General features: G+C 48.3%; 1 protein-coding gene across 1 annotated transcript; it reads left to right on the top strand.

Moving 5' to 3' along the window:
* The first annotated feature begins 524 nt into the window (after positions 1 to 524).
* FOSL1 (FOS like 1, AP-1 transcription factor subunit) lies at positions 525 to 11,393 on the top strand. The gene is made up of 4 exons (XM_060260172.1): positions 525 to 674; positions 6,035 to 6,286; positions 9,664 to 9,771; positions 10,884 to 11,393. The coding sequence occupies exons 1-4, from the start codon at positions 576 to 578 to the stop codon at positions 11,370 to 11,372; spliced, it is 948 nt and encodes a 315-aa protein (XP_060116155.1). The 5' UTR covers positions 525 to 575; the 3' UTR covers positions 11,373 to 11,393.
* The last annotated feature ends 757 nt before the right edge of the window (positions 11,394 to 12,150 follow it).

Raw genomic sequence — 12,150 nt, 5'->3', positions numbered from 1 at the left:
ATGTGGTGTAAGCCCCGCCCCGGAGGAAGGTCTTTGGGGACTCAGACAGATATATTCCAGGTTAAAAGGTCCCTCGAAACTTTTTTTTACTCGGCTCAATTTCCGTCTTATCTCCAGCCGCTTTCCGGGTGGAAATCTGGGTTTCTATCACGCAGGTGAAATCCTAAGCGAACGGGGAATCCTTTTCTAGGCGGGTCGAAGAGAAATCAATCATACCATTTAAGGGCATCTACGTCATAGCCCGTGATTCATGCAGGGAATGAACCAAGCGCGGCTTTAGGGAGGGAAGTCAGCGGTTTCTTCGCTCGCTGCGACCCGCTTAAAAGCTCCGCTGGTGCATCTATAGCTGTGCGGGCGGGGATTTACATTTTATAGGCAAGCTCATGCGCTGGAGTCTGGGGGGCGGGATTTCCCATTCAAAGCAGCTCGCTGAGTGGCAGCGTGGAAATAGCTCCCCCCTCTTTCCCGAAGCAAAGTAAACGTGGTTGGGAGTTCCCATTCATAAAATCTAGGCACGCTGAAAGCTCTTGCTCCAGACCGCGGGAGTCAGTTGACTGGGCTGAGCCCGGGCAGAGATGTTCAAGGAGTACGGAGTGGGAAGGCCACCCGATCCCGGAGCTCCTCGGCCTCGCTTACAGAGCCCCGCACCCGCTTTACGCCCAGCGTCGCAACAGGTAAACGGGGTGGGGTGGGGATGGTTTAGGGGTCGTTCCGCTCTTGTCTAATATAAGAGGTGCTGAAGATCAAAGGCTGCTTAGAAGCTCAACCCGCCCCTCCTGCCTGCTTTTCTCTCAGGCCTCCTCTGTACATGCTCAGAGGCACTTTCGTCTGCTTTCTCTAGCGATGCTCATTGTGGTGCTGAATACACATCTTGGGGTGAACTGTCACCCTGACCCAGCACCGCCCCTTTTTTGAGGGAAGGATGATAACGGAATAAATATTTCCACAGTTCAGTATCCAGAATAGAACAAGAAAAGAAAAATATCGGAGGAAATGGTTAATTTTTAAACCGTCCTGGGGTTTACTGGAAACCCCGTTATTTCTTCCAAGAGCCCTTCTTTCTAATTGGAGGTCCGGGGGATGAATCAGCAGGGTAGGAAATGTGTAATCTATTTACAGCTGAATTTTAAAAAGAGGTGGTTGTTGAAGCCCGTTTGGAACTCTATGACTCTACACGTCTGTGATATACACTGACTTATCTCAATAGGCCAGTCTATGTTCCTGTTCTGTCATTTATATGCCTGTCCTTTTACATCATCTGTCAGTTATGAAATGCTTTTGATTACAGTACAGCATTTTAAAATAATATTCTGTACATGCTCAGAGGCACAGTCATCCCTTGCTGTGTGCCCTGATTTTGGAAAGAGGTTTCTATTATCAGACAAAATGGAGGCAGAGTACACACGGTGACTAAAACTTATAGTCTATAGACATTGGTAGGGGTACTTTGCAGGTAAAAAACCTTTCCTTGTGATGCAAACTATTAGAATAATACCAATGCTGGCCAGTAGGAGATGATAGTACTCCAGGTCTGGCTCCTGCAGGGGCAGACCAGTGAAGGTTAGGAGTCCTTGTGCAGTATAACAGCTGGTCCTCTGGACTACTGGGAGGGGAGCAGAATCTAGTGGTTAGAAGGAATGTGTCTTCTTTGAGAGCTAGGCTGCCCAAATTCTTTGGAAGTGGAGCAACGGGCTCACACGGGTTTACTCCTAATTGTAAACCTGCCTAGCACACTGAGGCAGAAGAGAGATTTAAATATGCTCAGTTAACTTTGGGTGTTTTCAGATATGTGTAAAAATATCAGTTTCAGTTTATTTCAATTTATATCCCGCCGAAGCGGCTCAGGGCGGCTCACAACATATAAAGTTTGGCTTTAAAATACATCAATTTACAATGGCTTTAAAAATACATCAATTTAGACAATTTAAAACAGTAAAATAAGGTGCCTGGGGTACAATAAGAAGGGAGCTAGTGGCTGGAGAATTTGGGTAGTAGGGCTCTAGAGTCCTACCAATGAGTTTTTGAAGTGGGAGGTTTGAGGACTCCCTAGAGCTGCCCTTTACTTCTCCAGGGAAGTGTGGTGAGAACCAGAGTTAATGTACTCAAGATGGTATTTGAACTGCTTTTGGTCAGTATAAAGAATGAATGGGATGTTTGACCCAAGTTGTGGGAGATACGTCACCCAGAACAGCCTGTCCCCCTTTCTCTTTTTTGTACCTCTGGGCTAATGTTAGGGGGCATTCTAAGCTTTTGGGGGCAAACGAGGAGCATTTGGGGATATTAGCCCACTCCTCACTTTCCATAGGTTCTGACAGCCAGAGGAAGAGAGCTGTTTAATGCTGATCACCCCATCAGGAGAGTAAAATCATAGATTACTCCTGCTGGCCCTTTAAAAAGTGGTATACGACATACAGGAATCAAAGGTAGCCTTATGGAGCTGGCTGCTGGCCCAGAGGTTGAAGGCTCTCTTTGAATGTATGCCTGGGATTTTATGCATATATCATAAGTGTTCTTATAGAAATAAAATGGTCTCGTTTGGGATGCTGCTTTCATGTTGTGATTTTTGAAATGTGTGTCTTGGAGAGCAGTTGATAATGTTGTGTACTTGGTGGTGGTGGGTGGTAGTAGGTTAAAGGTGAAGAAGGGCTGTTCTAACCACTATATAACATGGGCATTAGGTTCTGAGAATCTTCCTCTTCTTAAAAGCCATATAGGATATTGAAGGCTTGGAGAGATCTCTGTATTCACATGCTGTCAATTTAAGTCCCGTACTCTATCAAGTCTCTATACTAAGGGGGGGGGGAGTTTCCCCAAGTGATTTCCCCCTCTTTTACACCTGGGTCATCTGTCCAGGACAGGATGGGAGGGGCTATGACTTTTGTGCTGTGTCATTTTCTGCTGTGTCATAACATGGTGACTCATCAGAACAGTCGTCAGCCCGAAGAGAGTCACAGTCTCCACAGACAGAGAGGGTGCGGTGCCCCTCCTCTTTCCCTTGGATCCAGTTTCAGTGCCAGCAAGGATTTCTCATCATCTGCCTTCCTGTGAAACAGCCCTGGGAACCCAGCCTTACCCTGCAGGGCTGTTGTGAGGATGAATGAGAGGCAGATGAAGTGTTTTGAATACTTAATGATGATAAAGGCTTGGCATTTAAAAGGCGGCCCTCAAATATTCAAAGCATTTCCTGTGCCCTGCCTCAGCCATCCATACAACAGCCCAGTAAGGGAGGCTTCCATATTCTGGTACAGAGGACGACTCAACCCTGGCAGAGAGTTGCAATCGCCTAAATTCATGGATGAGATTGTTAAACCTGGGTCTTCTCAACCACCAGATTATACTCTCTGTACTTCAAACCTGCTTTATAAACATGCATTAAACGTTTTGCTTCCCCTGGAAGCCTCAGCCGAACCCTAAGAACAGCAGAACTACCTATGCTGGATCAGGTCCACCTAGTCTGACAGTACTGCTGGAAGCAGAATGCTGGAAATTCACTAGCAAAACTCTGGGGCAGCAGCCTTCTCCTGTGATTCCCCCCAAACAAGGCGGGGGGTGGGGGTGGAGGGAGGTCCAGACTTTCTTGGGGAATCAGGGAACTTGGGTTGCCTTTTGGTGGGTGGCAAGTCTGACTACTCCACCCCCACCCCAGTTAACTGCTAGATTCCACTTGATCCAGAGCAGTAGGATCGGCTAACCTGCTCTAACCTCTGGATAACCTCCCCCACCCTGGCAAGAGAACCCAGGAGTTTGAGCTGCCGGCCATACTGGATGGTGCAAGGGGCTGGAATTGGGGGTGGGTATTGGAACTGCCTCACTCCTACCTGGCCGGAGGGATCTGTGAATCTTTCCCAGACAGCAGGTCAATTCTGTGCTTGTTTGAATGCCTCACCCAGCTAGTAGGTTAAAGTGACGCAAGCACCCACACAGCTGGCCAGGGTGTGACTCTTCAAAGGTGTGCCAAGGTGCTTGGAGGCAAGGCAGAGGCTATCCGGAAAATTAGGGCAAGGGGTGTAAAGAGGGCATGGAGTGTGCAACACAGCCAGAAGGCTGCTTTTCATCTCTCCTGTGAATGTTAACTTGGTTATGGGTTGAGCCAAGAGGAAAGGTGGGGTATAAATATTGAATAAACAAATAATCCAATAGGCTGAGTTCATTGCCAGATTTCTGCTCCACTACTGATCATGTTTCTGAGCATGGTAAGAGTATTCTCTCCAACCACAAGCAGGCTTGATCCGACACATACTGGTGCTTAAAAGGGAAAATCTAAATGGCCCCTTCCTCTTTCCTCAATCAGTGCAGGTCCCAATCCACAACTCTCTCATGCACAAGCCTTATTGAAATGGCTGATGGCTAAGTAGAACTTCCAGGTACAGAAGCAGTGTACCACAAATACAGTTGTTGGGGTGGGCAGCCATAAGAGATGGCTTGTGACTCCTTGCCCTGATGGTGGCCTTCCCAGGGGCATCTGACTGGCCACTGCTAGATACAGGATGTTGGACCCAGGGGACCTAGAGTTTGATCGAACACAGCTCTTGGAATGTTCTTAAATGAATGGGAGGGGCATAACAGATTTCCCATACTGTTGCATAGGTCTCATGCATTTGAATGTCACTTGCTCAGGGGAATTTCCCAGGGCAATTTGAAGGGTGGAACATGCAGAAGGTTGCATTTTCAGTCCTTGGCATCTCCAGCTAAAACTAGCAGGTGTTGGGGGAAGACCTCTCCCACCCTGCCTGGCAAGCCACTGCTCTTCAGAGGAGAGGATGCTAAGTTAGATGGGCCCATGGCCTGACCTCTGCATGAAGCAACTTCCAGTTCAGTTCATCGGCCACTTCTATTTGGCTGCCCCTTGATGGCATTTGTGGGCAAGGCTGCTGCTGGGGCTTCCGGGCTGGAATTTGGGGCAGGCTTCAAATCCCATACCTTGACACATTTATTCTCATGGCGGGGGGGGGGGGGAGATTCAGCAAAGAGGGACTCAGTTGTATTGGTGGATTTCCTAAATTGTGCAGAGGGTTGGACTAGATGACCTTGGACGTTCTTTCCAATGCTATACGTTAAGATATTGGATTTATATCCCACCCTATACTCTGAATCTCAGAGCCGCAGAGCGGCTTACAATATCCTTTACCTTCCCCCCCAAACCTCCGCCAACAGACACCCTGTATGGTAGGTGGGGCTGAGAGAGCTCTTCCAGAAGCTACCCTTTCAAGAACAGCTCTGTGAGAGCTATGGCCGACCCAAGGCCACTTTGGGCCACCACTGGGGAGAACGGTGGGGTATAAATGAATTAAATAAAAATGAATGAATGAATGAGATGTGCCCCCACTTGGTTGAAGTGGTACAGCTCATTCAGAGGTCAACCTCCTCAGTGGCGTCCAATTGTTTTGCCATTTTCTGATGGTGAAAAGCAGGTCATAGATTCATGCAGCGATCATGCTCATTGTAGATTGGGGGGCTTACCGGCTATGCTTAAATGTTGACTTCTTGCAACCATCAGAAAACCAACTGTGCCTGGGGGAGGAGGGGCTGGGGGAAACGGAGAATCCATGTGCTGCAGCGAAACCATTTAAAAGATTGTTGGATTAAATATGATGCAATGCGAAGACGCTTTGTGCTGCTCCAGCCTCCCAAGCCCTGGCACTCCTGGTACAGAACCTGCTAAATCTGCTGCGTTACTTCCTTGAGCAATTCTCGAGAATCCTGCCCTGATGTCTTCCTCAGAAAAAGTTGTCTGTTTATTTCCTTCATTTGTCTTCCACCTTTCTCCTCAATGGGAACCCAAAGTACCTCATGACATTCTTCTTTTTATCTGTTTTCTCCTCTGAGGCTAGGCCTCTTCCTTTAAGAAAAAACCGTCATGAGGGGACGGCCCTTCCCACTGCTACCCTGGTTAAGAGAACATGTAAAGAGTGTCTTTTTCTTGACCCAGTCAGGGATTAGGGGGCCTGGGCTTCCAGGCAGCTGAAGATGTCTGAGCCTCTCTCTACTCAGACACAAGATCACTGTTCCTAACTCTCCGCCTTTCTTCCTGCAGAAGTACTCATCTGATCTGGGGGCAGGACCCAGTAGCAGCAGTGGCTTGGTTCCGAGTCTCAACACTGTCACCACCAGCCACAATCTCCAGTGGATGGTCCAGCCCACACTGATGGGTGCCTCCCCGGGAATCCCTCCATACCCGCGGCCCTATCGCTGTTCACGCGACTTTGCCGCTTTGGCTGGAATTCGACCTGGCGTGATCCGCACTGCAGGCCCCATCTTAACACCCCGGAGGCGGCATTCGGAGCATGTGAGTATTTGGGGAGAAGGAAGGGAATTATTTCACTCCAGGGGAGGCTGTTGAAGAATGTTTACTTTTCTCTCTGTGCATGCGTGCAGTAGGGTTACCAGGTCTGTGTTGGAAAATACCTGGAGGCTTTGGAGGTGGATATGAGAGAGGGAGGGGTTTGGGGAGGGGAGGGGCCTCAGCATGGTACAATGCCATAAAGTAAAACCACCCTTCAAAGCAGCCATTTTCTCCAGGGGAGCTGATCTCTGCCAGCTGGAGATCAGTTGTAAAAGCGGGAGATTTCCAGGCCCCACCTGGCATGCAGAAGTTCCTTTCCTGGAGTTATCAGACTCAGTAGCAAGGAGTATGAAAGACCTCTATCGGAGAGCAGCTGCCAGTCAGAGAAAGCAATGTTGATCTACGTTGAGCAATTGGCCCTTCTCAGGAGCAGTGAAAAGGAGCAGAAGAGCGGCTAAGGAGGAAAGCAAGCCAGCTGTAGTCAGGCCATGCTCTAATTTACCAAAAGCTCAAGTCAGCAGCCGTTTGCTAGAATTCCCAGAAGAGGAGGTTCTCTCTGATTCAAGCTCATTGAAGCACTATGTGAAACAGAGAGACTAGCGCAACTCTGTTGCGTTCTGATGCCTTGCTGCATTACATCATTCTACTCATCTGTTCACCAAAAAAGATTGGAGCGTTGTACTCCGTTTGAATATCGACCTTTTCCACCACAGCCCGGATATTCAGTTCAAGAAATTTCATGTTTAAAGACTAAAGTACTATGCATACGGGTGTGGTCAGTGTTCTGTCACTTTAAAATGTGATTTATTTCACTTTTGACATGTTTTTGTTATAAGTATTTTTGTAAATTACACTTAAATTTCTTTACCGTTGAGGCTGGTTTTCTCGGAGGTTTTTGTACCTTTACCCTGCCCCACCTGGAGGCTGGCAACCCAAGTTGAAACTGTTCTTTTCAAAGGTTGCTATTTTTTTCCTGCCGCTAGAGCAGATCAAAAGTAATTGTTAATACTTCATGCTTTGCTCCACCCGTTTTTAGATCTCTTGTTGGTTCCAGATTTCTGCAAATTTAATCCTCTTGTATTTCATCTATTGGATGTTCCACCCTGTTGATTGTATTGACTTATTCCGTACAATCTGCTTTGAATCCCAGTGAGAAAGGGGGACTATAAATAAATTAAAATGGCCTTTCTCTGAGCCAGGCCTCCAAATCCCTGGAATATGCAGAGCAATGAGGAGAGACTTTGAGCATGCACGGGGAGTGCCTTTGCTGGGCCATTGCAATCAAGAGTGATTTGTCAATTGATTTGGTGGGCCAAAGGTACTGTAGCACCTTGGATATAGCGGTTGCCAACTTTCCTGCTACTGGTAGGACTTATGTGCCTTCCATAGCTCCGAGAAAGGCACAGATTCAGATGCTTCTCTTTCTGGTGGCATGGAGATGGTAGCGATTGGAAAGTGACTGTTGAACTGTAGATTATTGTGCTGTTAAAGGTATGAGAGATCTCTCAGGAGAGCATGTGGCAACCAGAACAGGAGTCTGTTTAGCCCCCCCCACTCTTTACCAAACACATTTTCTACGGAAAGACCAAGGTTATTTTTTGTGTGGCAATGGCACCCTCTAGTGTCCGTCAGCTTTTTTGATAGGCTAAATCGGGGTGAATAGCAAGGATAGACTAAACTTGCTAAACATAAGAGCCATATAGAATAAATGTCAGATGTTTGAGAGAAGGAAGGGAAGGAAGGAAAATAGATGGAGGAGAAAGAGGTGGAAAGAAAGCAACTTTAACTTTAAATGCGTTTTCCAAGCTGCCGGCTGGCTTGGCTTGTAGAAGTGATTTAAAGAGAGAAACGCTTTCTCCAAGTTGGCCAGCGGGGTGGTGGGCAATGTTCCCTCTAAGATGCAGAATCTTGTGAGCAAAAGTTCTACTCGATGAGCTGCTGGCATTAACGTTGTGAGCTACTGCATAAATTATTGTGCTCTGGGGCCATCCTTCCGGAGCTAAGACAAAAATGTGTGAGCTGGAGGCTAAAAATCTGTGAGCTAGCTCACACTAATTCAGCTTAGAGGGAACACTGGTGGGGGCTTTGAGAGCCACACAACATGTGTGAAAGAGCCACATGTGAATTCTGACCCACAGTTTGGCCACCCCTGCACTAAATACCCTGTTTCAGAACTACTAGCTCTGGTTTTGCAATTAGCCCTACACTTCTAAAATGGAAAGTATTACAGCTAAAAGATTTCTTGGGAAAAATCCTTAAGAATTCAAGGAGACCTGCAGGATCTAACCATAGCTCCAGCTAATTCAGCACCTGTTTTTAACTGGGGCCAGCAGAAGGATCTCTCCAGAATGTACACTAGACAGGACATAAAGGGAAGACTCCTCCCAGCCAGTTTGGTGTAGTGGTTAAGTGTGCAGACTCTTATCTGGGAGAACTGGGTTTGATCCCCCACTCCTCCACTTGCAGCTGCTGAAATGGCCTTGGGTCAGCCATAGCTCTTGCAGGAGTTGTCCTTGAAAGGGCAGCTGCTGTAAAAGCCCTCTCAGCCCCACCCACCTCACAGGGTGTCTGTTGTGGGGGAAGAAGATATAGGAGATTGTGAGCTGCTCTGAGACTCTGAAATTCGGAGTGGAGGGTGGGATATAAATCCCATATCTTCTCTCCTCTTCTTCTTCCCTTATTTATTCCCCTGCAAATGACATTCTGAGGTATATTGCTTCTGGACTTAAAGGTTCCATGTAGATGTTGGTGAACCTGTCATCCATGAATTTGAATTTAACGACACACACATCTAAGTTAGGTTTGGGTGGGTAGCTGTGCTTGTCTGCAAGATTTGAGTCCAGTACCACCTTAAGGACCAACTTCCAGGGTATAACTCCTTTTGTCATATATCTCACATATACAGCTTGGATTCTCAAAAGCTCATATCCTGGAAATCGTGTTCGTCTTTAAGGTGCTGCTGGACTCAAATATTGCATATCTAAGCCAATTACCTATACTGCAACGGGGCAGTGAGTTCCACAGGTTAACTGTGCACTGTAAGAAATACTTAGATCCATACCTACTGAAGTCATACCTTCAGACCTAGAAGTTCTGGCTTAAAAGCTCTGCTGTCTATCCTCAAAATGATATGGGTTCCCTGGTGAAAAGGATGCTGTTGATCTGCTTGCACTGTGATATATCTTTGAACACCAACTCTTGCTCCCAGGAAACCTTTCCCTGGTACCTTCTACACCTTGATTGTTATCTCTGACTTCTCCTTTAGGCCAGAAAGTTTCCCACGAGTGCCAGTGGGAATGGCCTTGAAGCTCACAGTGGCAGAAGGGGGCAAAGAAAGGGGTGCAGATAATACTGTTTTGACCCGTCTTGCCTCTCTATAGCTGACACCGGAAGAGGAGGAGCGCCGTCGATTGCGGCGGGAGAGAAACAAGCTGGCAGCTGCCAAATGTCGGAATCGCCGGAAAGAGTTGACAGACTCCTTGCAAACAGTAAGTGATCCTTCGGTACTTGGAAGACTGGATGGGCCATTGGCCTGATCCAACATGGCTGCTCTTATGTTCTTCTGAGGGCAGCAGAAGAGACCAGTGGTGGCCTTAATCTATGTTGCACAGGCAGGGCCTCAAACAGTGTTCAGGGCTCTCTGGAGACAACATAAGGAGGAAAGACTATTCCCTGCCCCACAGAGCTTACAATGCACAGTTTTGACAAAGCAGACTGAGCAGTAGCAGAGTCAAAAGCTTAATGGAAGGATTAGTGTGGGGAGGGGCAGTATCTGTGGCTTCCATGTTCCTTCCACTTCTGAATTTGCAGTAGCAATGGAAAGCCTGCATGTCTGTCTCGCATTCTCCTTGACTCACTTCCCTCATGGCCTCCATAGCTTTCTTTTAAAAAGTAAATCAACAATTGGCTGCCACTATAGCATTAAGTCCAGGTCTTGAATTCAGCAGCTCACAGGAGCGGAACTCCTGAACCTTTCTGGGGGTTCCCCCTCCTCCTCCCCACCTACCTTGTCCATTGAATAGTAGGTGCAGCTGCATAACAATCCCTGGATTAGGAGAGTGGGTGGGCAGTCAGCCATCAGGAGTTTTGCCACGCCCCCAGCAGCCCTCATTAACTCCTGGAGACGCCCCCCACCACCCTTTCTCCACTTATGTGATTTTGGATGACAGGTGACTTGCTGGCCTTTTGACTGGTGGGGGGAGGCCCAGGAGAGACCCAGGTGAGAGATGCCTCCTTGGGCTGGCTGGATATTTAGCCAGCCCAAGCAGCTCTCACTCACCTGGGGCTCTCCTTTCTTGCATCGGGTTACTTTTGGCTGGGGGGGGTGGCAGCATATGCTAATATTATGCTAATAAGCTCCATCACCTATTTTTCTACAAAATGACCCCTGATTAAGTCAATTACCAGTTTGTGAAAAGGGCAGATCTGCTGGCAGGTTCACTGAATAGGCTAGTTTATTTTAATTACAGGTGTGGTTTTCCCCCTTCAAAACTACTTTCAGCGGATGAATGTCTTAATGGCCCCTAGACCCCAGGCTTCCAAGCTAAGCATCTCCAGTCATTGATCCGAATGTCCCATTTTTGTATCTCTTCCTTTCAAGGAGACAGATCAGCTGGAGTCGGAGCAGTCCACCCTGCGGAAGGAAATAGCTGAGCTGCAGAAGCAAAAGGAGCGCCTGGAGCTGGTCCTGGAGGCCCACCGCCCCATCTGCAAAGTCCCAGAGGAGTCCTCAGGGGATGACGAAGAGGGGAGAAGCCGGCCAGCTGCCTTGGCCCCCCTCCCAGCCAAGTCAGAGTCCCTGCCGGGTCCCAGCGCCCCCCGACGAGCTGCACCGGTGCCCCCCTGCATCACTTTGCCCCCTGCAGGTATCCTGGAGCCAGAGGCTCTGCACACTCCCACCCTGATTGCCACGCCTTCTCTCACCCCCTTCACCCCCAGTCTGGTCTTCACTTACCCCACTCCGGGGGACCCTAATGTGCCTTCCAGTTCTGGCTTCTCTCAAGAGCCCTGTTCGTCTGCCCACCGGCGCAGCAGCAGTGGGGACCACTCCTCTGACTCGCTCAATTCCCCAACCTTGTTGGCGCTCTGAGGGACTAGGCCGCCTCTCTCCCTCTGTGGGTTCTAGGCTGCTCTTCTGCTCTAGATTGTTTTCCCAGCGTTCCTCCGGCTGCCTACACCTCACTAGGGAGTCTTGCTTTCCCAGCCAATTCCAGGCCTTGCACCCTTTTCTGCATCCAGGTACTAGTCGAGTTGCCCATCGTCAGAATTGATCAGGCAATTGCTTACTTTGAAGAGGAGAAAGCATTCCTTCCAGAGCAGTAGAACTCTGACCACAATTCACTCGCTTTTTGATATATTTTTTTACTCCTTCATCTGAAACCACCATTACCCCTTTCTCAAGTCCAAAGCAGATCCAATGAGATCACTCCTCTTCCCCCACCAGCCCAGTCCCTTCACATCTGACTGCTAGTCAGTTTCACAGCCAGAATTGCCTGCAGCCTCCTGGATGAGGTGGGATATGTTACTTGACAGGAACTTCTCCCAGATGTGGAGCTGGTTGAATCTAGAGAAATATTTTTTTATTGTAAACACTTGTACCCCACCCCCGCTCACCATCTTATTTCTTGTGACGATAATTGTATGAGTTATATGACAAGTGAGAGCCAATCTGGTGTAGTGGTTAAGTGCGTGGACTCTTATCTGGGAGAACTGGGTTTGATTTCCCACTCCTCTACATGCACCTGCTGATGTGACCTTGAGTCAGTCACAAGTGCTCGCAGAGCTGCTCCTCTCAAGAGCAGTTTCTGTCAGAGCTCTCTCAGCTCCACCTACCTCACAGGGTGTCTGTTGTGGGGAGAGGAAAGGAG

Source organism: Heteronotia binoei, chromosome 1, assembly GCF_032191835.1.
Source record: "Heteronotia binoei isolate CCM8104 ecotype False Entrance Well chromosome 1, APGP_CSIRO_Hbin_v1, whole genome shotgun sequence".
Classification (NCBI taxonomy): domain Eukaryota; kingdom Metazoa; phylum Chordata; class Lepidosauria; order Squamata; family Gekkonidae; genus Heteronotia; species Heteronotia binoei.
This window is presented reverse-complemented; position numbering and strand designations above follow the sequence as displayed.